The 27,490-nt window shown below is 40.2% G+C and overlaps 1 protein-coding gene across 2 annotated transcripts in view; it reads left to right on the top strand.

Moving 5' to 3' along the window:
• alk (ALK receptor tyrosine kinase) overlaps positions 1 to 27,490 on the top strand; it is a 375,499-nt gene that overhangs the window by 245,689 nt on the left and 102,320 nt on the right. For both annotated transcript variants that reach the window (XM_054795492.1, XM_054795494.1), the window contains exon 5: positions 21,500 to 21,630. In XM_054795492.1, the coding sequence (XP_054651467.1) occupies positions 21,500 to 21,630 (131 nt within the window). The remainder of the gene's footprint in view (positions 1 to 21,499; positions 21,631 to 27,490) is intronic.

Genomic DNA, 27,490 nt, shown 5'->3' with positions numbered 1-27,490 from the left:
TGAAGCACGGTAAAACCGAACATGCAGCAATAAAACATGTCAAATAGAACTTATATAAGATACAAACTCATTTGTCTGCGACATTCGACATAAACGGAATACATTTAAATTAATACGCCGTCTCAATGCTAATTTACATTGAAAATCCCACATACCAGCTAGCTATTAGCATTAGCGGGTTTACATGGCACATCCGAACACCTCCAAATATGACAATGAAATAGATAACAAATACTGCCGGCCCTCGCTACATCGCGGTCCAAACATCGCTCTCTCACGCTACAGTATGGCAGTTTTTTTCAACCAAACTGTCACGCAAGCAAACATACAGATTGTGACAATACCCTCGCCTCAAGGACGGATCCCAGACTCCCTCAAAGTCCAAAGTCATAGAAAGAGACATGGATGGTGGGAGAACCAGTGGTGGGTCGCCGGCGCAACCCCTGGACGGTGAGCGAGACAAGAGAATGGCGAGTCTGGCGAAACCGGCGGGACCCCTCCGGGAGTCGGCCAGGACTGCATGAGAGGCGGAGCCGGCGCATGAGCTGCGCTGTGACAGGTACTCCAGATGAGAGTGGCTGGCGTCTGCGAGACGCCAGAACAGAAACGAGAGCTGGAGCACGCTGGCGTCTTGGAGATGCCAGGACGGGAACTCCAGGTGAAGCAGGCCGGCGTGTGGGAAATGCCAAGAATGCCAAGACGCGGAGTAGAAGGAGGTGACGTCTCGGCCACCTGACCTGAAGGCAAAGGAGCAAAACTGGAGGGCTGTTACAGCATGGAGCACATGCCTGAAGCCTTGGGCGCCAAGGTGCGGGGTGCGCTGCAGCCGGTCCGGTGTGTAAGTGGCGGGTCCTGTGTAACCCACGCCATCTGGCCCCTAAACCATGTCTTCCAGCTTCTGTGGCGAGAACCTCATACTCCCCTCCTCCTTCGCCTTTAAGACCTGAAAGGTCCAAAGTCCATCTCCGCAAGGCCATCTTCATTTGGTTGGCTCATTCTGTCACGTTGTGGCATTGCGTTGTTGAGGCGGTGAGCCCGGTGTGCAGAGAGTAGGACCCAAGTGCAGGAAAAGTATATCTTGAATTATTTAAGCTGCTGTGCAGCGGCAGGAATCCACACAAGAGCAGTGTAAACAGTCAACATTTGTCAAACAATGCTCCGACATCGATTCACGCTAACGACTGAACTAAATAACCCAAAATACAAATTGGCAGCAGGTACATGAGAAAAGAAAGGCAAGACAGGAGGAAACCGGGACACAGCAAAAACGGAAACAATACAAAATAAAAGGCATGGAAACCGGAACTAACGGGAAACTAAACACACCGCCGTGCGGGCTAACTCGCAGATCGGGATCATAATAAGCGTGAAGTACTGCCAAGCAAACACTTTCGAAGGCTCAACAAGAGGCGGGACTGGCACAGTCAACATATTAGTGGCAGTTGATTATTAGCAAACATTGTTGGCTGTCTGCTATGACAGAGGGTTTCCAATATCACGACCGACCATTGTCACCACCTGTAGGAGTATTAATAGATGACACCCCGCTGTACAAAAAAATCTTCAAAATAAAAGGACAAGATTATTTTTGTATTTTTCGCCCAGGAAAAGACTCAGGGCACGCAGTTAAGTGTCCCACCCCCAGGTTATTCTACAAGTTACCAGGATCATTTAGTTTGTGCAAAAGTGTTTGTTTTTTAGTAATTGTTGTCTTCTGCCATGTTGTGTCATTTCCAACCAGATGCAAAGCATTCAACAAATGAAAAATAACTCAAACGTTGCCATGTGAATGAATGCATGTTGATTTACGTATTTTACAGTTTCCTGTGGACAGCTGCCTCATAACAGGTTGCTTTTGGGTTTGGATATCTCTGGGTGGCGTTTGCTTGTTGTCACCGTGCTGGTGTGGGTTTACTCCAAGTACTCCAGTCCCCCCCCCCCACCCCCCCACCCCCCCCCCCCCCCACCCCCCACCCCCACAGTCCAAAAACATGCAGTTGGTGACTGTAAATTCTTCGTAGGTGTTAATGTGAATATGTGCGTATGAATGGCTGATTGTCTATACTGTATGTGTCCTGGGACTAACTGGCCAAAAGACCAGGTTATACCCTGTTCCAGTTTCTGCTTTTGACTCATTAAATAATATTTCATCAATAGATACATAACATTCCGACACACCATTACAATAAAATATGGTGATGACGATGTACAAACCTTGAAAAACTACCTTTTTTTAAATTATTATTTCAATGCGCCAAGTGTTATTTCAGTGAGTGACTGATAAAGGGTGAAATCTCCCAGCTCTGAAATATACAGTTTTACAGTTCCAGTGACATTTCAATCATCATACTATCATTAGACGGCACTTCAACTGTAGAGCAGTGGGGTCTGAATTATTCAGAACACTGCAGTTGGAGACGACACACAGGAAACTCAAACAGGAGGTCCAAACAGGCAACAAGAGCATGCGCGGCACACACACATAGCAAGGCAGGATAATGGATTACAGTTTTATAATGAAGGAAACCATGATCAAGAACCTTAATTACATTGAGAATGCTAACTGGAAAAGCAGCTGCAGTGATTAATAGCACCTTTTTTGTGTTGACCCCATCATACATGATGACTCCACAAAGCGCAGGGTGATTTGGTATTATGTGTGCACTGTGGCTGTTCCAGATGCTTGGGATTTTAGTAGAATGGTTTAGTTTAGGAGAATAAAGAAGTTTGGCCGTGTTGTGATACATAAAACAAAAGATGTTTTCCAAACTGTGATTATTGACTAATGGGTATGAAAGATGAAAGTGTTAGTGATAAATCGGATAGACTGCAGCTTACCACTGTGTTGTTTTTGTCTTCTTCTGAACACTGTTAAATGCAAAGTTGTAAAGCCTGACAGTAGTAGCTGAAAATGTTCACGCCTGATATTGCAATGGACAATTAACACATTCTTAAAGACACTTAAATCTAGCTGGTCCTCATCTTTCAGCCAGAAGACGGACAATTTCTAAAAATGTATCCCTTTCAAAATGGCAGATGTACTATGTAAATGTAGATTTTGTAAAGTTTTGTGAGGTCGTATAGATTTTCATAATGCTGTAAATACTGTCCGTGCATATTCTCACTCATCCTGGTCATTGTCCCGTAATGGCTATTACTTCTCTTTAGCCCTTTTTCCGGTGGTTCAGAGTTGAGTTTTAGTTTGTCGGGGGTTATGGCCCCAGCAGTAGCCCATGTTATTATTATGCTTACTATGTTATTATTGTGGCTGTGAAAATTTAAACCTGCAATAAATGCCTGTTCTGATGATCACGTATGGTCCTCGTCTCACCGAACACCGAATCGTGTAATCTAAAATACGACATTCACAATTAGAATGCTCCTCCTGCCTTGTATTTGCATTTTAGTTCATTTCGTTAGTCCATTTAGTCATTTTATATGCTAAAAATGATTCGTTTAGGCCAAGAACAAGCACAATTTGCTTAAATATGCAGGCCACATTCAACCATGAAACGGTGATCAGTTACTTTATGAAAAAACACCATAGAGTGAGGGTGCGATGTTCGAACCGCGATTTAGCAAGGGACCATTATCACTGAGTCTATATAGCAGTTGCCGCGCCCACTGTGAAGTGAAAGTCAAGTTCGTACAGGAAGTGAGAGCTAAGCTTGTGTGAGTGAGAACATTGCACCTATTGTGTGTCTCCCAGTATTTTTCCACCAGCCGTATGTAAGCAGTGTGCAAGTCTGATTGTGGGTGTGTGTGTCATGCAGGGTGAGTGTGAGGAGTTATTAGACTCACAATGCACTGCGCTATGAGACGGAATCTAAAAGTGTAATAATAATATTTTAGGGTACGTTCAGTGCATTGAATCAATGGCAACTGGACTGATCACGTTGTCTTGACTGTTGACTGTTGTCGTTTTCTTGTGGCCAGCCTCAGGCACGCTTGTGCTATCGAATCAGCATCTTGATGCGCCACATTCTGATTAGCTAGCAGATGGAGTGGTTAATGTCTTATCCTTGCTTGAGAATGAGCCTTTTGTTTACAATTCAGCTATTTTTGAGAATCTCTCAATTATTTGCAAAGAATGCAATGTTTAAGCTTCAATGATGACCTCGGATGAAGCATCGTTAACGTCAGTTAACATAAATGATTGACATCGGATCCGCCATTACAGAGCAATCAGGTTGAAGACGTTTCTCAGGTGAGCGAGGAACAAACCAACCCGTTACAGCTCAGAGCCCATCACTCTGGCATGTCTGCTTTCTCTGTGTGATGGGAATTTCTCTCGGAGATGAATATCTATGTGCAACACAATACGTCCATGTGCAAATGGAATTTCACACTGTAGGAATATAATCGGTATCGTACTTTTTTGAAAATGATCATTGAAAACTGAAGAAATCAATCTTCTCCGTTCTGCTGTCTAGTTAATGGACTACCTACCTGTGCACGTCATATAAACCAACCTGAACGTGTAATTCAGTGTTATTCTCTGTTTGTTTACCAAATACATTTTTACATCCGGCCTTCATCGGAGAACTAGCTTTTGTGGTAGCATAGAGAACCTCTTTGGCTTGGCAGCCCGCCTCTTAGATAAGCTTATCCTGCTGTGGAAAAATCAGTATAGTCCTTTTGTGAGACGCCTGATTCCCTGCTTCCTGATAACATTAGCGGGGTGTATCACCAGAAACTCCCTTGTTGCATAAACTTAGGAAGAGGTGAGCTTATCTTGAATTATGAGTGACACGGCGTCAGTCACTTTTATGGGAGGCAAGGGACTCTGCCTTTAAGGCTTGCTGGGTAATGATAGAGAGGCTTATGAGGATAGTGCTGAGACAAGCATCTTCACAGCAAGACACTTCGCTCAGTTAAACAGAGAGCAGGGATCATCATAAAGATAGCCACATCATTTTGTTTTTAGCTTTTTTTTAGCAGATGCACTGAGCAGCCAGAGAGGCCGACAAACTTACAGTATCAGCTGTTTCCCACAGAACTGTTTGTGGTGGTAGATTGGTGGGGCGGGGGGGGTTAATTTGCATAACTGTCCATGCCAATTGGCATATACATGTACTGTACGTGTACAGTGGAACATCAGTTAGCTTATCATGCTTTTCGGTTAACATAAAAAATTGACACCAAAATTTTGCCTTGGTTTGCGTACATTTTCCGGTTAGCATACAATATGGCGCACATCTTTTGTTATTCATACACTGCGTGAGACCAACCTTGATCTTAACGTATTTTTATCACACAATGTCTTTTGTTAGCTTGCTAATACATGGAAACAGGAACCGGAACTCAGCTCCTTCGCTCGTCTATGATGTCTTCAGCAGCTGACTCTGTAGTGCACAGAAACTTGGATAACGAAGGTGAGGGACACTTTTTGTATTCAGGAAATTAAAATAATTATTAATAATAATAGAAAACGCGAAGGCAGTGTTCAAGTGGATTTCGTTGCCACATTGCCGTCTTTGTCAACAATCACATCTTCAATCAAGGTAAAAGTGACACTAACATTTCATTTATCCCATTAATTCATAATTTATATGCCTTTAAATGCATTTTTAATTGTTTTCTGTGTGTAAAACTATCATTGTAAAAGTATAAAAAGTTGTTACGTGTTACATTTTGGCTTTCTGGAACGGATTAATTGGATTTACAGTATTTCTTGAGGAAAAATGAGTTGGACCTTCTAGAACAACTTCATGATGCTAACCAAAGTTCCACTGTATTTAAAGCCATTATTAGTTATTTGCTGTTATTCATTATTATTATCAAGAGTGCCGTATCGATACCGTATAAGATTAAAAAGAGCGGTTTAAAAATAATAATAATAATAATAAACAGCTGGATGTGTTATTGATACTTGCTTATCAATATTGTGTAATCAGATCAATATAGAGTGATTGTTAAAGGGACTGATGTCTCGTTTCAGATCCAAAAAATATAAGAACACCATCACTAGCTAGCCTACGTTACCGAGAGTGGCTTAAAACAACATAATGTACAAACAAAAGTCAATATTTTTGTCAATTATAAATTAAACTGCATAAAAATGTTTGTTTGGTCTGAATAAAATAACAGGTACACGTACAGTATATGTCCGTGGCGTGTACACATACACAAAAGCGGTCTCAGAGAGGCAATCATGTTGCAGTCATTTTGTTATGTTAGGATATACATTTAATAATAGTTAGTAGCTAAACTCTGCCAAATCGCTATCATTTGCTGACAACAAACACAGCTAATGTGCTTGCGTGTGTTACGTCGGCCGACTGAAACCATGAAGAGACGGGATATAGTGCTTGTAGTACGCACGAATGTTGGTGGCTCTGGGCTGGAGGAATCTCCTGCACACGGGCCTTTTAAGATGCAGTATGCCATTTGCAGACAAGTACATCGATATATAACACATGCACACATACAGTATATACATACATAGTACGCAAATGTACAAGACTCATGTTCAAAACCATAAGTACACAACACTCATAACCTTGCACACATATACACAGTATTTTTCAAGCCAATGCCGATACCAATACCTTCCTGCTTCTGCAGACCAATACAGAGGACCGATAACTTTTTATGTCTATTACTATTATTCTATTACTGTAGTTTGTGCACACTTGGAGGTAAGAGCGACTCAAGCAAAGTTGGGTTTGACAAACTGTACCTTTAGATTTGTCCTTACTAATAAAACATATAAAAAAGGGGCGACTCAGACGTACAAACCGTGACTCCAAGGGTTTACTAGTCGGGAAAAGCCGGTATTTTCACCGCTGGTAAAGGGCTGGTCATCCAGCGCCCTCATTTCCATGATGACATCACAGATTGCTTTCGCCCTGTGGTCGTCTCTGGCAAACTCTTTGCATTTTCCAAACACCACGGCAGTTGAAACAAGCTCTGGGCCCCTGCGTCTTTCAGGTGGCTGATAAGGTTTCATATGTTGAAGCACCTTGTTTTTTTTTCCCCCTCATTGTGGAATGTTTGCAGAGCATTTGGCATTTGTCTTCCTCTGAAACTGTGAAAAGTCCCACACGATCAACGCCATGTTTGTTTACATGTAGTGAGCTCCGGGGAAGTTACGACTAGCCGTTTGCAGCACGTCACAGAAAAGGAGTGCTTGGTTTGCTCACGCTAACCTACCACAGCACAGTACGGAAGTATGTGTAATCTCTCCTTATTGGAGCTATTTTTTTATGTTATCGATATGACATCATAATTCCTCATATCGGCCTGATAATTCGCACCCAGTGAGTTGCTCGTAATAGAGTCCATTTTTTTCAGCATCCATACATCCTCCACTCGCTGTACTTAGCTTTGTCACATCGAAATTGAAACCACAACATGCTCTTTTCAAACACTCGTCAATAGAAGATTTATGATATGATAGATTTATGCCCATAAAGTTGTGAAACCTCTACAAACTCTATTATGGTCCACCCATATCAGATACAAGGGAATCCACAGGTGCGAAAGACTTCATCTCACTGCAAGACGTTGTTGAAGAAGTACCCCAGTCTGACATAAGGACAGGAAAAATTATTAGGAAAATGAAGAGGGCTGAACCTGGAAGCTCAAAAGTGGATATTAGGGTGTTATTGCAGAGCTGACACTCATTTGAAGCATTGCCTTGATGTTCGTCTAATGCTGAGATATCGAAGTCATCTCTCTCATACGAAGTCATCAGTCTTGGCAAAGCTGTCACCGTCCCATTCTTAATTTCCCTTATAAATTCTTTCATTGCTTCCAATGAGTCCAAATGACCCGCCGTTATTCCGTGTTCAGTTTGACCTCTATTAAATTGTGCCCGAAATGTGTCTCGTTCTAATTTAAAACTTTGTAGTCAAAGCTCATGCCATGTTATAGTAAAATGTTTGAACTGATTGATCCACATTCCCGACGCTACAGTTAAAGGGTTCTAAAGCTGCCCATGGGAATACGCATTCATTTGTGTGACATTTTATCAGTAAAGTATAGGTCAGTCTGGAGTTACATCACTATTGGAGAAGCCAATGACTGCACGGCTGCACTACTTTTTTTTGTGCACATGTTACTGCAGTAGTACTGCACTACTACCCTTTATGTTGATAATATTTTAAAAGAAAATCCGGTAACACTTTATGTCGATGTGCTTGTAATACGCCTTAATAAGTAGGAATTAAAATTAATAAGACTATTATTATATTAATAAGATTAGGGTTAGATATAATACAATAATACATTCATCATGTATTATTAATTTATTACATATTATATCCTAATCCTAATGAGAAACCTTTCCCACAGTATTTTTAGCTGTTTAGTGCAAAATAGCTTCTTTATTCATCAGAATAAAGCACTTCTCCCACTTTAGATCCGTAGCTGCGGAGCAACATTGCAAACGGTTAATAAGTGTGCAATAGTACCGTAACCATAGTGACTTTATTCATCCTAATAAGGCACTGTTCCCACTTTAGATCAGTAGCTGCAGAGCAGCATTGTTAACTGTTAATAAGTACATAATACCAGGACTTACTAGCCTTCATAAGCCATTATTATCATTACCTGAGCACTATTGCCAAGAAATATCCCATTAATGTTGATAAGTGAATACATTGTTTAATAAATGCTTACTAAGAGGCTTAATAATGCTAATAAGCATTTGATATATTATTGTATTAATCTAATAAGATGCTTATTAACTTTCATTACTGCTTATTAAAGGTTATTTACAAGCACCTTAATATAAAGTGTTACCCAAAACCCACATACAGTATGTATAAAAAGATTAATACTTTTATTTAAGTGTATTTTAGTGTTGTATTGTCGATTTAAATTAAGGAATGTTTATTCAAGCACTCGTAGGCAGGTTGCTTTAACAACTGATGGAAGAAGTGCTTACAAAAATGGCTACTTTTTAACAGTTCAGATTAAATTAACTTGTATTTTTTTGTAAAAAGCTGATTCAGGCTTCATTCAGCAAGTCAGTCAGCAGTTCATACGTTAAGCCAGTGTTTCTGGACCTGGCTTTGCAGATAGTGTTTTAGCATTCTTTCAGCATATTTGAACCACATTGACATGAATCATTGTGAGCACACACTGGTATCTTTACTTGTTTATTTGCTTTCGTCCTTTCTGCATAGCTGCTTAACTCAGTTGGAGTAAAATCTATATTAATCAGAGAAATACAAGACACCTGTACTAAGGTGTACATCAACTGACTATATACTGTTTTAGGTTCTCCTTGAATGTCTTTTTTTAAGTTCAGTATCCTAGTTATTCGTTGACTAAAACCCTAGATTTGGTCACTGGTCTAACATATATCGTTCCTTGTGTTTTTGTTTGTTTTTAACTTATTGGGTGTTAATGGTGGTAATCGCTAAGTAACTAATGCACAAATTAATGTGATATACATGATACAAAACAGCGATCATGAAATACAAGAGAAACATCTAAAATACTTGAAGAAAAAGGGAAAACTAAAATATTCTTCTTGACTCTTCTGGACAATCATCCAGCAACATCATGCATGGCACGTACAGACAAACAACCGTTCACAATTCATCTATCTATTTAGCTACTTATCTATATGTATATATTTACGTATATGAGTAAAAGGAACGTTTGTGTGGGGAAATATTTCTCCAGCGGACTGCTAATTCATAGCAGCATGTCCGCACAAACACTAACCAGCCCCTCCTGAACTAAAGATGTTGGGCTAAACACTGGCTGAGTCAACGAAAAAACTGTGAAACTCTAACTTGTCAATGGCCAATGTAAGATGGCCGAGTTAGCTTAGTTTAGCAGAGCATGCTCATGACGCTATGTGTGTGCCAACCAGGCTGTATGAGTTGTGTTTTAGCGCTTGTTTATGTAACCAGTTAATTTTATTGTTTTATTATTACAGACATTTTATTCACTGGCACAAAAAAACCCACAATCAATGGTGATAAAAAGTCATTCATTAATTCTTTTTTTTTTTGGTGATAACAACAAAAAAATGTTGATTAAAAAAAAATAAAACAGAAAAAAAAACAGATTTCATAGGGCCCTAATATTCAGCAATCCTTCATTTATCAGCCAGCGGTTAACCAGCAGTTTACTGGTTCCAGACTTCTACTAAGCAGTATTCAACAACGCAACATTGATGCCAAAGGAATGATTTATTAATTCATTTATTTTTGAAAAACCGTGATTGAGCCCCCAGAGTGCAACGATGACTCATCCAAGAGGTCACAGAAGACCCCACAACAACATCCAAAGAACCACAGGACTCGCTTGCCTCAGTTAATGACCTTTGGGAGAATACTCTGTGGTCTGACAAGACAAAAGTTGAACTTTTTGGAAGGTGTGTGTCCCGTTACATCTGGCGTAAAAGTAACAGAAAAAGAACATGATACCAACAGTAAAATATGGTGGTGGTAGTGTGATGGTCTGGGGCTGTTTTGCTGCTTCAGGACCTGGAAGACTTGCTGTGATAAATGGAACCATGAATTCTGCTGTCTACTAAAAAATCCTGAAAGAGAACGTCCGGCCATCTGTTGGTGACCTCAAGCTGAAACCAACTTGGGTTCTGCAGCAGGACAATGATCCAAAACACACCAGCAAGTCCACCTCTGAATGGCTGAAGAAAAACAAAATGAAGACTTTGGAGTGGCCTAGTCAAAGTCCTGACCTGAATCCTATTGAGATGCTGTGGCATGACCTTAAAAAGGGGGTTCATGCTGGAAAACCCTCCAATGTGGCTGAATTACAACAATTCTGCAAAGATGAGTGGGCCAAAATTCCTCCACAGCGCTGTAAAAGACTCAAGTTATTGCAAACGCTTGATTGCAGTTGATGCTGCTTAGGGTGGCCCAACCGGTTATTAGGTTTAGACTTAGGTTACTTTTTCCACACAGGGCCATGTAGGTTTGGATTTTTTTCTTCCTTAATAATAAAAGTTTCATTGAAAAACTGCATTTTCTGTTCAGCTTTGTTGTCACTGACTAATATTTACATTTGTTTGATGATCTGCAACATTTAAGTGTGACCAAAATGCAAAAACACAAGAAATCAGGAAAGGGGCTAACAGTTCTTCTCCACACTGTATATAGACACACAAGATTGTGTTCACATTTGTGTTTTGGTACTCTGGTCCGGACCACATGTAAAAAAGAAAATAAAAAATTATCTTTGGTTTGCAATGGTATTTTTGTCAGTATGGCATAAAGTACACAAAAGGAAGTAAAGCAAGGACACGAATGGGCAACTTTCATGGCTTATTAATAAAAAAGGCTGTCTGCAGGCTGAGTATATTGGTTATTTATTCTGTTATTTCAACCAGCTCAGATTCCACGAAAACCTTGTAAAATCGACTTTTAAAGAGCACCATGGCTGGAGTATGTCTGCAGGGAGCTTTGCCACCCTCAGCCTCGATGCACCTATTGTCAAATTCAGCATTATTTCCAACCACCGTCATCTGTTGGCCATGAAGCAAAAAAACACTTCCATCTAATACAGCCTCGATTGAAACTTAGAGATATGACACTTTGGGGGTAAAAAAATTCCATTACCATGTAAAGCAGTTTCTATTCCAATTCCCCTTCCTTTATTTTTACTGCAGATGCATTTCACGAGAGACACAAACACACATACTTTACTGAATGTAATTGAAAACCGTATTCATTTTGTGCTTCTAAACAGCAAACCTTGGACAAGACAATGTCAATGCTTAACAGTGTTAAAACCATGAATGAACACTCCAGTGTGTTCTTTATTTCCTTTCAGTCCGCCTCAGTAAACACTTTAAATTGCCAGTTTGGAACATCTGAATCATCTGTGTACGGGAAGACGGCCTCAATGTAAATTGATTGGATGTGACATTTTGCACATTTGTTCAGACCTCACCTAATCTTACTGAAAATAATTGCGTGTTTATTATGTAAACCAAAGCAATCACGCAGTATTCTGCAGTTCATTTGATACTTGTCAAATTTGCAAACACAAAAAATTAACAGGGAGATGTTATGCAAACTTTGAATCTCCATTTTCCTGCAAGAGTGTCAAAGTTTCTTTTATTGTTATTTTATTATTTTTTATTGCCAACATGCCCCACTAGGGTTTAATGTACATTTCATATTCTGGTTGTACACATAGTATGTATGTATAGTATATGTTCCAGGCTTATGTTTGCATATGTGTGGGTAACCGCACCAGCGGAAAGCGTACAGTATGAGGCCGTGTATATTTTACAAGATTTTTTAGTCTACCTGAACTGCAGACTGCACAGATGCAAATTGTTTAGGAATGTGTCGTAAAGCTTCACGGGTCAAGGATACTATTGAGAATGGAAAATATGATAGTGTGCAATCCTATTTATTGTATTCTTATATATTGCAGTCAAAAACAGATTTGTCTAAGCTCATGTCCACACAGACACGGATATTTCCAACAATGCATATTTGCCCCACCCCAGTGTTAAAAAAAATAAAAAATAAAAAACATCCACACAAGTGGAGTGTCCAATTCTAGCTGACTTGGTCACATGATAATGCTGCTCATCAATATAGTGAAATAGTAGATGTACTGTATGAAGGGCAAGTGGGGCACCATGTGAAGATGCTATACCAAAGTATGCTGGGGCCACTTATATTTTACATTTTGTGACTTCATGCTCATTTTTTCCATGTTTGTTGTTTTTTTATTTAGTTTTCTAGTTTTTTTTTTTGATTGTTTTTATTTATTTTTGTGCTGTGCTGAGCACCAATGCCACAGGCCACCAAATTACTGCCCTTTTCCATTTTTGTTGTTGTTTTATACATTTTTCTTGTTTTTTACATAATTTTATTAGAATTGTTTTTTTTTCTAGAGCCAATTAAAAAACATAAAACTCCATAGGCCACAAATGCCCCCCCTGGCCGCACTTTGGACCCCCCTGTGCTATGCAGTGAAATCCCCTCACGCCCTAAAGGTTGTGCAATTCAATTCGACCAACTTCTGCATATGATGCATAAACTGTATTTTTTCTGCCTTTACAGACAGCTGGTGTTTACACTGTCAGGTTTCTATCTGTTTTAATGGTTCTAATCCAGATATCAAAGACGTGAGGACACTAGGGAAGAAAAAGTGACCATAATGTAAAATACTTTGAAGACATACAGTAAATAAGAGCGTACATATTTTCCTTGTGTAAGCTTTAAGGGAGTGTAACCAAGTTGACGGAAGTACAGAGCTCGTCATGTAACCTTTTGTCCTGTTGGATAAAACTCAGAGGTAATGATAACCAGAACTCACAAGATAAGTTTCATTTTGGTCAAGACATCCAGTATGCATTCTCCATGCTAATTAAATAACACACACACACACACACACATCCACAGAATTAAAATGTAATTTGCAATCTGAGCGAGAACAGAGCACTAAGGGGAGAATAAATGAATAGTTTTATGACTGAACTACAAGCACATTTGTTTAGATTAGTTTCCATCGTCCACCACAACCCCACTGGCCTCTCAGTACATCTCGGACTTCATCCAAATGTACACTCCAGCGCGCACACTGAGGTCCCAAGACCAGCTCCAAATGGTGGTGCCTAAGACGAGACTTAAGACCAGGGGAGACCGGGCGTAGTTGGCCCAAAGCTGTGGAACACTCTCCCCCCTCATGTAAAAACGGCCCCCACAATTGAAAGCTTTAAGTCTCGCCTTAAAACCCACTTTTATTCTCTGGCTTTTAACTCAGCGTGAGTCATGTGGTCCTTTGTGTCTTTTATTCTTTTTTAGTTTTAATTGGTTTTATTGACTTTAGTTTTTTTGTGTTATTTTATTTACTTATTTATTTGTTACCTACTTCTTGTATTCATTGCTTTTATTGTTTTGACTTCTTGTTTCAAATATTTTACTTTTCTAAGTGTCTTTGTTTTTATTTGATCTTTTAGTTTTACTGTAGTAATTTGTACTTTTGACTTATTAGTGATGGTTTTACTAGATTGGATTGCATTGAACCTATTCCATATTTGTCACCCTCCATCCGTCCTCATAGGGTCACGAGTGAGCTGGAGCCTATCCCAGCTGATGTTGGGCAAGAGGCGTGGTATACACTTTGGACGGACGGCCAACCATTCACACCAATGGGCAATTTAGAGTCTCCAATTAACACATGCATGTTTTCTGATGGGCGGGGCATGACGACCCAGAGAAGACACTGCCTGGATATTATTGTAAGACATCCAAAAAGTTTTTAGAAGTCAAACAGACTTGTGCTCAGTGTTACATGGTAAGCCTCACACTGTTTTCGCTTTATTTGTGACATTCAAATGATCGATTTTTCTAATTTGTTTTGTGTCTCAGTTTTCGGGTATTGAAGCGTTTCAGAGCTTGTTGTGTTGCAGTGTATTGCTTGCATATATTTTACGCTCAAGGAAATTCCTGCGCAATTACAGTCTCATCACTGCTCTGCTGACAACTCAAGACTGTGTGGTTTGGATCCTCACATCATGTAGATTCCTGAATGTGAAATGATGTTAAGGTGATCAAGGACGCGGTAGTTGAATTTCTTCTCTTTGACAGGGCGTGCAAGGGAGCATGGCTTCCACTGTAACACTGTGCTCTCGTGATGTGCTGGGGGTGCTACGGCTTCACTCCCCATCTGGTCATGCCTTCGTTCGTCTCTAAGCAGGTCCACAAAAAGAGAAGGAAGCAGCAGTGAGGGTGGTTGAAAAGCAACAGCAGACATCAGGCATCAAAAAAAGAACAAAAAATAATACAAGAAGATGGCAATGCTTGCAATGCTAAGCCTGTCGAGGCGGTGCACATTTGAGAAATCAGAAAAGCTAGAGAATGTTTGAGGAACCGCAGTTTTTAGTTTGGGTATGTGTTTTTAGTTTGCTCTACTCTCGTACGCACATTCTACTACCCAAACAAAGACCAAAGGTAAACACTCTGGTCATAAAACACATAATTCACAGCATACATTAAACAAGGTATGGTTGGCAATTCAACTATGGCACAGACATTGTTTTAAAAACAGAAAATGTATATATGTGACAAAATAGTTTTCATGATTAAAGTAATACTAATCACAAAGGTCGCTGCCTGGTAACAGCCCCGAAGGTCACATTATTGTTTGTACCTTTTACAATGACAGAAAGACACGTTGGAAGATTCTTTAAAGCAGCAAAAGGCAAAGAGTGTGACTCAGCCTTAAGAAAGCCTGTTTCTTCAGTTTCTTGTTGATTTTAATGTATTGTACAACTAAAGGTACATTTGTTTGGACAAATATAATAATGACAACAAAAATAGCTCACACGAGTTTCATGTAACAGCCGATATCCAGCCACTCCTATGGTTTTCTTGATAATAACTAAAGTCACTTAAGTTCGTACATCAATAGCTATGGCATTGTACTGACAATAAATTAAACTCTCAGCATAATTCATAGTTGAATGGCTAATTTAATAATTAGGTTTTGTCCTGCACCGAGGATATTATGAATATTCTGTTCAAAACGTCACATTTTAATATCCAAGGTTGTCTGTACTTGGCTTATTTTAACAAGTAAGCACGACCAGCTCTTGCCTTCAGTCTTGTCTTTTTTTGTCATCCTCAAAGCAAATTGAATGCAGAAGGACATGCTTGAAGGCCCGGGACGCCACTGGCAGCCATGGAGACACACAACTAGTTCAAAACATGACATGTCTTTACTGGTTTGTTCTGCAACATACCTCTGACAGTGCATGCAGATTATTTTGAAGTCAAATATGTCATAAAACGGACTTACGGACTTGTCGTCGGAGGGTGTCAATACACTAAATCAGGGGTAGGGAACCTATGGCTCGGGAGCCAGATGTGGCTCTTTTGATGCCTGCATCTGGCTCTCAAACATGTCTTAACACGATAAAAATGTATTTTTGGTTTTTTGTTCGCTGACGTACATTACAGAAATCACAGTGTTAAAAATAACACTCAAAATATAAAACTTTGTTATGCATTTTAGTCCATCCATCCATTTTCTACCACAATGCGGGTGGCCAGAGCCAGTGCCAGCTGTCCTTCCAATATTTTCCGGGTCAAACACCAAAATTCGATTATCACTGGATAATGCGGTAGCCTATTCGCGGTAGCCTATTCGCATGAACTTCCCTTCCTTAAATCAAATAGTCAGATCGCTAATTCTGGAAAAAGAAAAAGATACGGAGTACGGTGCAAAAGCACGCAGCACCAGAAGTCGCATTAATGGTAAAAAGTAATTTATTTATTATTGGATAGCTTCAGTGTAACAATGTTAATAAAAAGAATAACTTTAGAGGTCCTCCTTAAAAATGCCCACATTTACTTGTATTCAATGTTAAAAAATATTATATGGCTCTCAAGGAAATCCATTTTAAAATATGTGGCTTTTATGGCTCTCTTAGCCAAAAAGGTTCCCGACCCCTGCACTAAATTATCAAAGCATGTATTTTAACAATTGCAATCTGTAATTACATGGGTAAACGCTGTTTGTTGCACATACAGACTTTGGAAAAGTTTTTTTTTTTATTTTACTTAACGTGTTGCATCACAAATAAACACTGCCATTTTACTCAACGGCTCACGATCCACTGTTGTTGGCACGACGCCCAACACTAACACTTCCTCCTCACTCTCCTCGTCTTCCAGTGAGCCTTGCCGCCCAAGGCCAGTTGGCTCCACTGCCCTGGTTCTCTTGACTGACCTGCCATGAAGAACGTCAGAAGTTTCTTTTTTTTTTTTTTGTCCTGTCCAGCCGTTAGGGCAGATAGTATTGTTGATGTAAATGCCCTTACGTGCTCAACAGATTTGCTCTGGCAGGGAAAAGTGTGAAATACAAATATGTTTGACCTTATTTGATGTTTTGTTGTTATGCATATTTTGGAGGGGGCGGACTGGAGCAGGAGGGGATAGAGAAGAAGAGAAAATAAAACAGAGTGCGGGGAAAAGCGGAAGACAACACAGCACGAGAACAATAACTGAACAACAGAAACAAATGTCAGCGACGGCCATCAAGACCATGATGGAGAGGCCAAAATAATAACATATATAACATAATAATAATAACAACCACAATGATTATACTGAATTGAAACAGTTACACATATTAGTGGTCATAGTAGTAATGAAAATATTAACCATGATAGTGAACAGAATGACAATAACTGTAATGCACACCATTGTAATATCTATAATCATATTCCATCACCACATCACCATCACTGTAATAAAACCAACAGCATAATAACACCCTGGTTAAATCAGTGAGCTATATGAGGAAGTACGTATGTGCATGTACGCGTGTACACGTATCTCTGTGTATGTGTGCACGTGTTCATGCGTGCACGTGTTCATGCGTGCATGTGTTCATGCATATAAATGTGCGCGTATGTGTAAACGTGTAATTGTCACTGAGAATGCATGACAGGAGAGGGACCGCCTCCCACCATCGAGAAAGCCCCTCCCCACACAGCCAGGTTGAGCCCCCACCACCAGAGAGCCACCGGCCCCACGGAGGCAGGCAGAACCAAGACCGGCCCCACGAGAGCCAGAGTCAGAAATGTATTTAAAGCAGAACAAGACAATAAGTCTAATCCTACCTGTCAACCCTCCCGTTTTCCCCAGGAAATTCCCGTATTTTTCCCTTCTTTCCCGCCACCCTCCCATTTCAAGTTTCCTGTAAATTTCCCATATTTTTACTTTCACTTTAACGTTAACGGTACTGCAGATGGCTATGGTGACGGGGTTGGTATTCATGCTTAAGCGACAGCAATCTGGTTGTGGTGCAGCACATTGGGAGTTGGGTTTTATTTTCCCTTATTTTCCGGAAAATGTCACTTACTTTCAAATGCAAATGCTGACAGGTATGAGTCAAATAATAATCCTATTTTTTTTTATTGAATTCCCCAAACATGTAAGCACAAGGCCCTGAACATGGTGTGTGTGTGTGTGTGTGTGTGTGTGTGTGTGTGTGTGTGTGTGTGTGTGGGTACATGTGGAAAAAATGTCTCACGGAATAACAATACAACAATCTAAATTTTAACAAAAAAAAAATGTGATTCATGTGCAGCCCATGGAGAAACTCTTTTCAAAGCAAATAATGAATAATTCTCTTTCCAGTACCCCTTTTTTTTATGAAAAAAGCCCACTTCCTACATTCTGCGCACTATTGTATAATAAAATCCTTTACCTGACACACCAAATTATTTGTTCCATAAAGCCACCGGGGAATGAAAGGAACAATGGAAGCTCAAACGTGTCTTACATCCATTACTGACAAACCTGATCAACAAATTAAAAAGTGAACGCCAAAGCAGTAAATCGGTAAATTGACAGAAAGTGCGTCTCTTTGCTTATCTATCATTGCCATTCTTTGCTCTGCTATTAATTAAGACATGTGCTTTTCTGTCATAGCAGCTTTCACACCAATCTCTCCCATTGTTTGCAAGCAGTTTTGCAAAATCCAAACCTCTGCCGCTGTATTGTCTTTTTAGTTTGTTTTGTTTTGTTTGTTTGTTTTTCTGCAAGTTTGTTACACTTAAATGTTTGAGATCATCAAACAAATTAAAATATTAGTCAATGACAACACAACTGAACACAAAATGCAGTTTTTAAATGAAACTTTTTGTTGTTAAGGGAGAAAAAAATCCAAACCTACATGGCCCAGTGTGAAAAAGTGATTGCCCCCTAAACCTAATAACTGGTTGGGCCCCCCTTAGCACCAACAACTGCAATCAAGTGTTTGTGATAACTTGCAATGAGGCTCTTACAGCGCTGTGGAGGAATTTTGCCCCACTCATCTTTGCAGAATTGTTGTAATTCAGCCACATTGGAGGGTTTTCCAGCATGAACCCCCTTTTTAAGGTCATGCCACAGCATCTCAATAGGATTCAGGTCAACTGACTAAACTTCATAATGCATGGACCAAGGAAGAACCCATGGAATTGTGGTAAAGACATAGAAATGTATTTTCACAAATTTAGCCAACAGCCTTAATGACACCCACCCACTCAACTGTTTTTCCACCACCAACATGAACCAGGAGGTAACCTGCTAACTAAAGAACAAATGTATAAACAAACATGGATACTCGTGAACAGGTGGTGCAGGTCTCGTCTCATTTCATACAGAATAGATCATTTTGTTCCATTTCGTGAAATTATCTTCACTTCCCTTCCCCATTCTATATGAGGTAACTTTTTTTGTAATGAAACAATTAAATACACATTCAGCCCAATCCTCATAACTGAGAGATCTGACAATGGCACTATGATTTCATTGGACTCAAAAGGCGGTGGTAGAGCAGGAAAATCATGTATTGTCATTACATTTTTTGTCTTATTACACTCCAGTATATGCTTTGAAAAAGAGTCTTTTGCTAAAGCAACAAACCTAATACTGTACTGTAAAGGTGCTTCACAGTGTACTCTATACAGTAGAGCCCCACTTTTCACGGGTTGTTCGGATCCGGGACCACCAGAGAATGGTGAAAAATAGTAAAAGAAAGTAATTGAGACGCCCATTAAAATATCTATCTTTGACACATGGCTCATCCCCCCCCTCCCAACTTTCCTGTTAGCTTGTTTAGCTTGCAATAAAAGTGACTGTTGTAATTACTAGATTAGATTCAGCTTCAGGATCCTTCCCGTCTCTCTTCAATTTGCCTCACTAAGTGCATTGTAAATTATAAAATGTGTAGGTACTCACCACGAATCAATGGTAATGTAAGATGATGGATGAACAGATGGAATCAGAGTGTAGAAATTATACATACGTTTCACTTTTGCGTCTCACAGCAACTATGATGTGTTCAAGGACCACCAAACATAGTGTGAAATCTCAGTGATTTCATTCTGGAAATTTACTTGAAATAAATAACAAAATAAACAAAAATCTCAACTGCAGCAGTAGCTACACGCTAACCTGCAAAAAAGCGGCATATACTATGTAACATGCTGTTAATTAATTGCTGTTAATTAATTGATTGGTTGCGTAAGTAAATACGTACCAACAGGATCTATCATCATTGGCTGGTGGACAGTGTTAGTCATTGTGTTGTTACCACTTGTTGTCGCCCCTCACAGAGTTGCATTGCATAATGGCACAGAATCATTTGTTTTGTGTTTATTTTAATTACAGTTTAGGACGGATTTTATTTTGTGCGCTGCAAGGATTTTCTGTGTGCTGAGAACACAAGTTCAATCCCCGAGTGCGCATGCACGCGGCTCAGAATACACGCATTATAATGCGTGTCTATGTGGTCTAAATAAACATCAAGACAAAGAAAAACACTAAGTGGATATTCTTATCACTCGCACTCAAAGTAACTCCCTCGTAATGTAAAACATTATCATTAAACTCACTTATTGGTTCATATAATTGTCTCCTTTTTTGGTGCCAGAGCAGGACCGAACTAGCACTGTTTTGGTCAGGCGCTGTTCACATGATGATGCTTTCAAGAGCGCTGCGTAGCTCTTAATGTGAACATACAATTTGCTGTGAATACACTCAAAACGTGACGATTATGTGATCTTTTTGAATGCAGCTCCTCATTGCTCATAATAACACGGCTAAAGTGAGATTCAAGTGTTCTGCAATTATGAAAGCAGCTACTGTTCAATAGATATATTTCCAGACATGTGTGGTGCCTTTTAGCTTGATGTGAATGTTCAGTTCATGTTCATATTGCAGACCGTTTCCAATGGTGATAAACATGATTAATTAATTCAAAAACTGTGATTAATGTGAATCTTATCGTTTGACAGGCTTAATGAAGGCATAAAGATGTAAAAATGTGGGATCTTTTTAACAGTGGCACATCTATGCTGTGCATTGTATATGTATTTATAAATTACTGACTTAGGTTGAATGGGATGTGTTTTCTGCAGAAAAAAGTGCCTAGTTAAAAAAAAATATGTATATGTTTTTATATATTACATATATATCATTCTTTTTTTTTTGACAAAAAGATTCTGGAGTTGGAAGGGTGCATCTACTGTATGTAAAAGAATGAGATGGCCAAGAGCCAGTGGGAAGAGCAGGAGATGGATTATTGATAAGATATGAGCCCAAGTGAAATCAGCACAATTTGCTTAGTAGTTAGGGACAGTTGAACTGTACAGTATAAAGCCGGCCCATGGCTGTGGGAGGACAGCATTTACGGCAGGATGTCAATCATTGCCACATGCTTCTGAACCATCTGTTTTTTTTTCCTCTGGACCTGTTCATCTTCTATTTTTCAGCACCCAAAGGTTTCAAGTGAGGTCCCCTAACACCTGGACATTTATAAGACTCTTTTATAGACTAGTCAAGGCTCAAAGGGTGGGGAGGTATAAACAAACCAAAATGGAAGACAATGAGGAATCCCCTTCGCCGTCTTCTGCCAACGGGGCTACGGGGGTTCAGGTTGAGCAGGTCCGACGTGACCTGACCTCACCGCCTCGTAGAGGATGTGAGAAAATCTGTCAGCCGTGGTGCCAGCTCATCACAATAATCCTGCTCCTGCTTTCTCTACTTGGCAGCTGGGCTGTAGCTCACCTCACACTGGGGACCCACGGGGGATCACCTTTCCGGATCTCAGCCGGCTACAACCAGCGAATCCTTGATGACACGGGCATGATTGAACCCAACTTTACCACCAACTGCACCATGGGTAAGCTGAGTTGGAAGTTCCAAACTTGTTCCCAGAAAATTATTGTGAGAGGATTTTTTCATATGAATTATATATTTGCATAATGTACTGTTATTTCATGATATTTAATCAGAATGGTTATACTGACTTCTTGTGAGACGTATTCAAGTTACTAATATGGTTCCTTTGTCACCTACAGTGAATAAATTAGATTGTATAAATTACAAAGTCAAATTAAATCTATTCAGTTATTAAAAAAAAGAAGTGAAATGAAGTGAAATTGAGCAATAAGACTTGTCAGGATTTCCCTGTGTGTTCCTTTGCAATGTTTCCGTAATATGAGTTTCATGTGTCTCCTGGGTGACCAAGCTCCCAAAGCAACTCAAACGCGTCAGACTGAAAACTGCCAAAATCACTGACACCTTCAGTGATTTTTTAAAAACTTCATTACACCCTATTCTGGAATGAAATGCATAGACTGTTCAAGACCAAAATAATATCCCTCTCTGCTGACCTCAAACGCCTCTGCAATTGAATTCATGTGTCTGATTCCATTTGCTGTGCGGGCCCACAGCAACTTTTGCTTTATCGTTTTAAGTGAGCATTATTGGAGAAAATCCTTATTTGTCCCAATTTCCCCAATTCATCAAATGGTCGATGATGGTCAAAAGGTTCACAGTGTCATGCCAACCTGGATTTATTTCATGGATTCTTTGAATGCCATCCAGATGTATGCAAGTATTTTCTATGTAGCTACAGTGCATGGTCACGTGTGTGGTTTTTGTTTTTGTTTTTTTTAGGGACAGCAATTCGTTCTTTCCAGGATTTTTTGATTACAGTTGGAAAATGTCCACAAGTTGTTTACCAGCTCGAGTTGTTTGCTGATTTCACATCAAAGGGAATGATCAAGTCAAGCTTGGCCAAGATAAATGTTCACTATCAGCTGCTTGGGGTGAACTAAATTAAGGCTGAATCCCAATTCTAGCCCTTACCTCTTATCTTAGCCCTTACCCCTAGGTTTTGCATGTTCACGAGAATCAAATGGTGTCTCAATTCTCCTTAAATGAACTGGTCAGGGGTGCTAAGGGGTGTACAACCCTAGAAACAAAGTGTGGCCGCTGACCAGACTTGAAATGAAGGCGTAGGTGGAGTCTATTCGGATACAACATTCCAGCGGCAGAACGGAGACCGAAAGAAGCATATAAATGTAAGTAATTAAGTATAATTATTGATTTTCACAGTAACGTCACACATGTTTTATTAGATATTCAGTAATTTGCTACTCCACGTAAATGTTCGCCATGTTTTGAATCGTTGATTGTCACTAGTTATAACTAGCCGGCTAACACCAATATCTAACTTCACTGCAATCTACTGCATTTCATGAATATTAGACAATGACTAGAATGCGACCATATGAGCCTGTTAATTGTAAGTTGAATGTTAAAATTGCCTGACAACTTGCTTGTTCGCTAGAATGTACATTACTGAAGTGGACTGTGACGCTAGCGTTTTATATTGGCTATCTAATCACTCATGTAACGCAGCACATCGTAGTGAAGTCTGTGAGTTATAGCCACCCTAGTCCACCAACAGTTCTCATGGTGACATATGTTTATTGTATTCAACCATATGTGGACCGCACACCAGTTTATCAAAGATTGTTAAACTTTTGGAACCTAACGTCCCCCATCTATTTTTTTTAGCACCACTCTGTATTTGTTTTGAGCACACTATAACTACACTAGTATTACTATTATTATTGTATTTACAAAGAGTTAATAGTTGTAGCCCATCAGTCATGCATATGTGTCAATCCTGCAGGAGATGCTGAGCCAACTGAAGTCATCCCTCCGCTACACCACACGGCACTCCAGGACCCCTCAAAAGCTGCAGTCCCAGTATGGAATAGTCAAATGCAGCAAAATGCCATTCTTGACTTTCTTAAAAAAAAGAATCTGAGAGAGAACATCAACAACAGGAGGACTCGAGGCCAAAGAGGTTTTTAAACTTGAGATAATGCTTGATAAGATTTTGATATGTGTTGATGCTCTTAAAGTTTGCTATGTTGTTATTTCTATTTCATATATATTTCAATTTTTATAAATGTTGTTACAGTGCTGCTTGTAAGCTGTTATTTACAGTATTACAGTTGTTTGTTGTTTTGCAATAAATGTCACAGTTGCGAAAAATGTTTTTTTTTATTTAAAAAAAGGTGTTCTGAGGTAGGCTACATAACATTCAGTCATGTAGAAATGTATGTATGGTGGGAAACATTTCATATGAACTATTTCATTGTCTCGTCCAGCTACGTCACAGCCAGCAAGCTGTGACATCAAGGGTGATGACGTAATGAGAATCAAGTGGAGTCCCTTTTCTCCGTGGCTCTTTCTCTTTGGCCCAAGGTTTTAAGGGCTAAGACGAAAGGGAAGGGCTCAGGGGTAGAATTGGGATTCTGAACCTTCTGGAACAGACTAATGACGGCGAACAAGGTTCCTCTCTATTTGCACCTTAACTCAGAGGCGATTAACACGTTGTTTGCCACCGAAGCCCAAATAAATACAAGATGAGCAAAATCGGAGCCTTCATTCGCGTGGCTAAATTTTACTGTCAAATATGCATGAGGAGAAAAGAGAGAAAATAAGTTCCCCAAATTGGCTCTAATTGGTTTGCATAAGGTGAGAGAGGTATCTGATGAGTGTGCGAAACACTGAGAAGGAATGAAGGGGCATTGTCATTGGTATACAAATGAAGGTGCATAAGCTATTTGGGTGACTGGTTTCTGTCACGGATAGGACAGCAGGTGCTGTTGCTCATGCAAATGTCGGCTTGGATCAACAGTCTAATTGTTCTCAGCTCAGGGTTCATTCCGTTCCTCTTGCTGGTCAGTATTTAAGGCGTGGCTAGTAAAGAGGAACGATGTAGAGATGTGCCATATTGTCCTTTCCCCAACACAACGCCCTTTGTGCACAAGTCACTCCAAATTCGAAGCCGTGATCTGTCTTTGAACGCTCACCGAGTAGCCTTACCACACTTCTTTGTTTTCAAGGCCACTCCCAGTGTTCCCTTCCACCACCTGGGGTTTGAATTACTTTCCTTTCTAACTTGCACAGAATTTCAATCAAGACTATTAAAGGTCTCAGACACGATCACTGACAAAGACATTTGTTTCGTTTATTTGTTCCAGGCTCTTGCACTGAAAATTAGCGACTCATTGATCTTAATGACCTGTAGTGAGACAATTTGGATGGATTGTTCAAGCCTGACTCAAACTTTGCTTTAACCAGAGTTTGTGTTGTAACCTGACATACTAGTCTGTACAATGCGAGCTGTGCACAAGAATGTGCATAGTAGGACTTTTACTAATGTAATCCACGAGTAATAGTGTGTTCTAGGTCTCGGTAACATAAATAGTACCATATTTTTTGCATAGGAAATGCATTATGGAAGGTCAAAATAATGAATGTTGAGCATGAACAGAAGACCCACACAGAGCAGTGAATTCACTCGGACTTGTCTCCCACTGACTTTAACTAATCTTCTTTAATTTGCTTCAGTTTAATTTGAGATTAGATATAAAATGTTCTGTTTATGTTTGTCAGTCGTGGCTATAACCCCACATCTCCCCCAAAGTTAGCTGGGATAGGCTGGAAACTGCTGGAACACCAGCACGAGACAAAAATGTCCACATTCTGAAGATTCGAGTCAAGACCCTTAAAGGCACACAGATCTCATGAACTGGTGTGTTATGGCCTTGAGAATGTTTTGTGGGGGACTTCGTCCTATGGGATGATCCTATAGGGATGACAGTGGGTGGCTCTCACTCTGACCTCGTGGAAGATGTCACCATTGCAGCTCATGTCTCCAGAATGTGTTTCACAAAATGGGAGCTGGAATGGTGAGAACTGGGTGGCATCGGCGCTGCCTGTGAGTGTGGCGGCTGCCGTGCACTCATCAGGACTGGCACCGAGAAGGAACTAGGCCTGAGCCCGCACCCAACTCAGGTTGCTCACCATTAGACCACTCGTCGGATCTGCAATTATGAGCCTTGTGGGTTCAAACAGTTTCGCGGACTGGGACCTTGCTTGCACGCCTGAGCCACAAAGAGAGGTTGCAGGGACCGTTCTGTAGATGCGACAGAAGACCTGGGTGGTGCAGGGAAAAGATTGGCTCAGAGAAGCATCAATGAGTGCACCACCTGAAGGAAGATGAGCGCTAGACCTAAAGGGCAAGACCTGCTATGCCGTTTTAGTTCACCAATATTGACCTGTTTGGCCCATACTTGTGAGAAAGAGGGTGACGACGAAGATCAAAACCTGGGTTTCAGTAGCGAGAAAGGGGGCTCTATTGGTGCCGTCCTGCAGAGGGACATCAGGCATCTTTTTTGGAGGAGACTGTTCAAGATTCTGCACAGTAATATCAGGCTTGCCCCAGAGTTGTGGGAGCTTTCCATGACTGAGTGGTAGGTACTGCGGCAAACTGCCTGGCATCACGCCTCTCAGCGTGCAGGACTGGGCACCAGTTGAGATGAATTCCAATCAGCGCAGCGCACACCGGCTATTGCTCACTTTGGTGTGTGCTGTGAGCTGAGTTGTGGAAGATGACAATTGCCCTTGCTTGTTAAGCAACTGCACGGAAACACTCAAGCACCGCCGGTAAGAGTGATTCTTTGCTCTCACTGAATGCTCATGATGGTGCGTTGGGTGAAATCATGAAAATCTTAGTTTGATAGACTCTGGTTTATCAAGATATTTGTTTTATGCATTAACTTTGGTTACTTTATGGTTTTAAACATTTGTCAGATTATGTGATTTTCCTTTGGTAATTTGTGGGTGTGTAAATTAATTACTACACTAAATGTTGCATCTTAAATGGTTAACAATTGCTCATAAAGTGTGTTCAAGATTGAGTCTAAAATAGTAATCGTAAAATGTGGTTAAAAATATATAACTATATAACTATTTCATATTTTGTCTAATCAAAATATGAAAAGGTTTTTCACCTGCACCTGCTTAGTGCAGCTACTTATTGTGGCTTTAATCATAATAAGAAAAGACAATTGCCGTCTTTTTTACTGCAAGTGGAATATATGCATTTACTTAGGACTCCAAGTATGATGCACAGTTGACACACTTGACAGTCATTTTCATCACTGGAGTGAGAAGGGTGCCGACAAAGAAGCCCCTGCTCCAAAATCAACATTGTCGAGCTCAAATGAAATTTTCAGCGGCCCACATGGAGCCAGCTTCTTTCTGGACAACAAGGTGAGGCTTTCAGACCTAACAACACTGTAACAACTGGCAAGCATGGTGGTGGTAGCATCATGCTCTGGGGGTGTTTTGTTGCCAGTGGTACTGGTGCATAGCACAAAGTGGATGGCATCATGAAGAAGGAGGACCACCTCCAAATTCTCTAACTTCACATCCAGTCAATAAAAGTACGGCTAAAACCTGGACACAATTTAATGTTCCAAGAGGATCCAGGACCAAATACGTATCCAAACTAATTTTGGAATGGATAAAGCTGGCTAAAATTAAGGTTCTGGAATTGCCTTCCTAAAGATCCAACCTCAACCCAAAAGAACAACTGTGTGGACTATGCTGAGAAGTCATGCCAAACATTTTAAATGCACTCTACCAGTTGTGCCAAGAAGAGTGAACAAATATCCAACTAAAATTATGCCAGAAGCTTGCTGATGGCTCCAAAAAGCTGAGGTGAAACTTGGTAAGGGACATGAACCAAATATATGTATACAGTATATGTATACAACAGCGACAGTGTTTACTAGATTGTTGAGTTTAGCAGTCATCAGTTGCTTGATTACTTAGGCTAGAGTAGTGAAGGAAGATACCAGATGAATGAACGGAGCTGTGGCCGGCCT

The sequence above is a fragment of the Dunckerocampus dactyliophorus genome, chromosome 13 (genome assembly GCF_027744805.1).
Source record: "Dunckerocampus dactyliophorus isolate RoL2022-P2 chromosome 13, RoL_Ddac_1.1, whole genome shotgun sequence".
NCBI classification, from domain to species: Eukaryota; Metazoa; Chordata; class Actinopteri; order Syngnathiformes; family Syngnathidae; genus Dunckerocampus; species Dunckerocampus dactyliophorus.
Note: the sequence above shows the minus strand (reverse complement) of the source record. Positions and strands in the feature narration are given on the sequence as shown.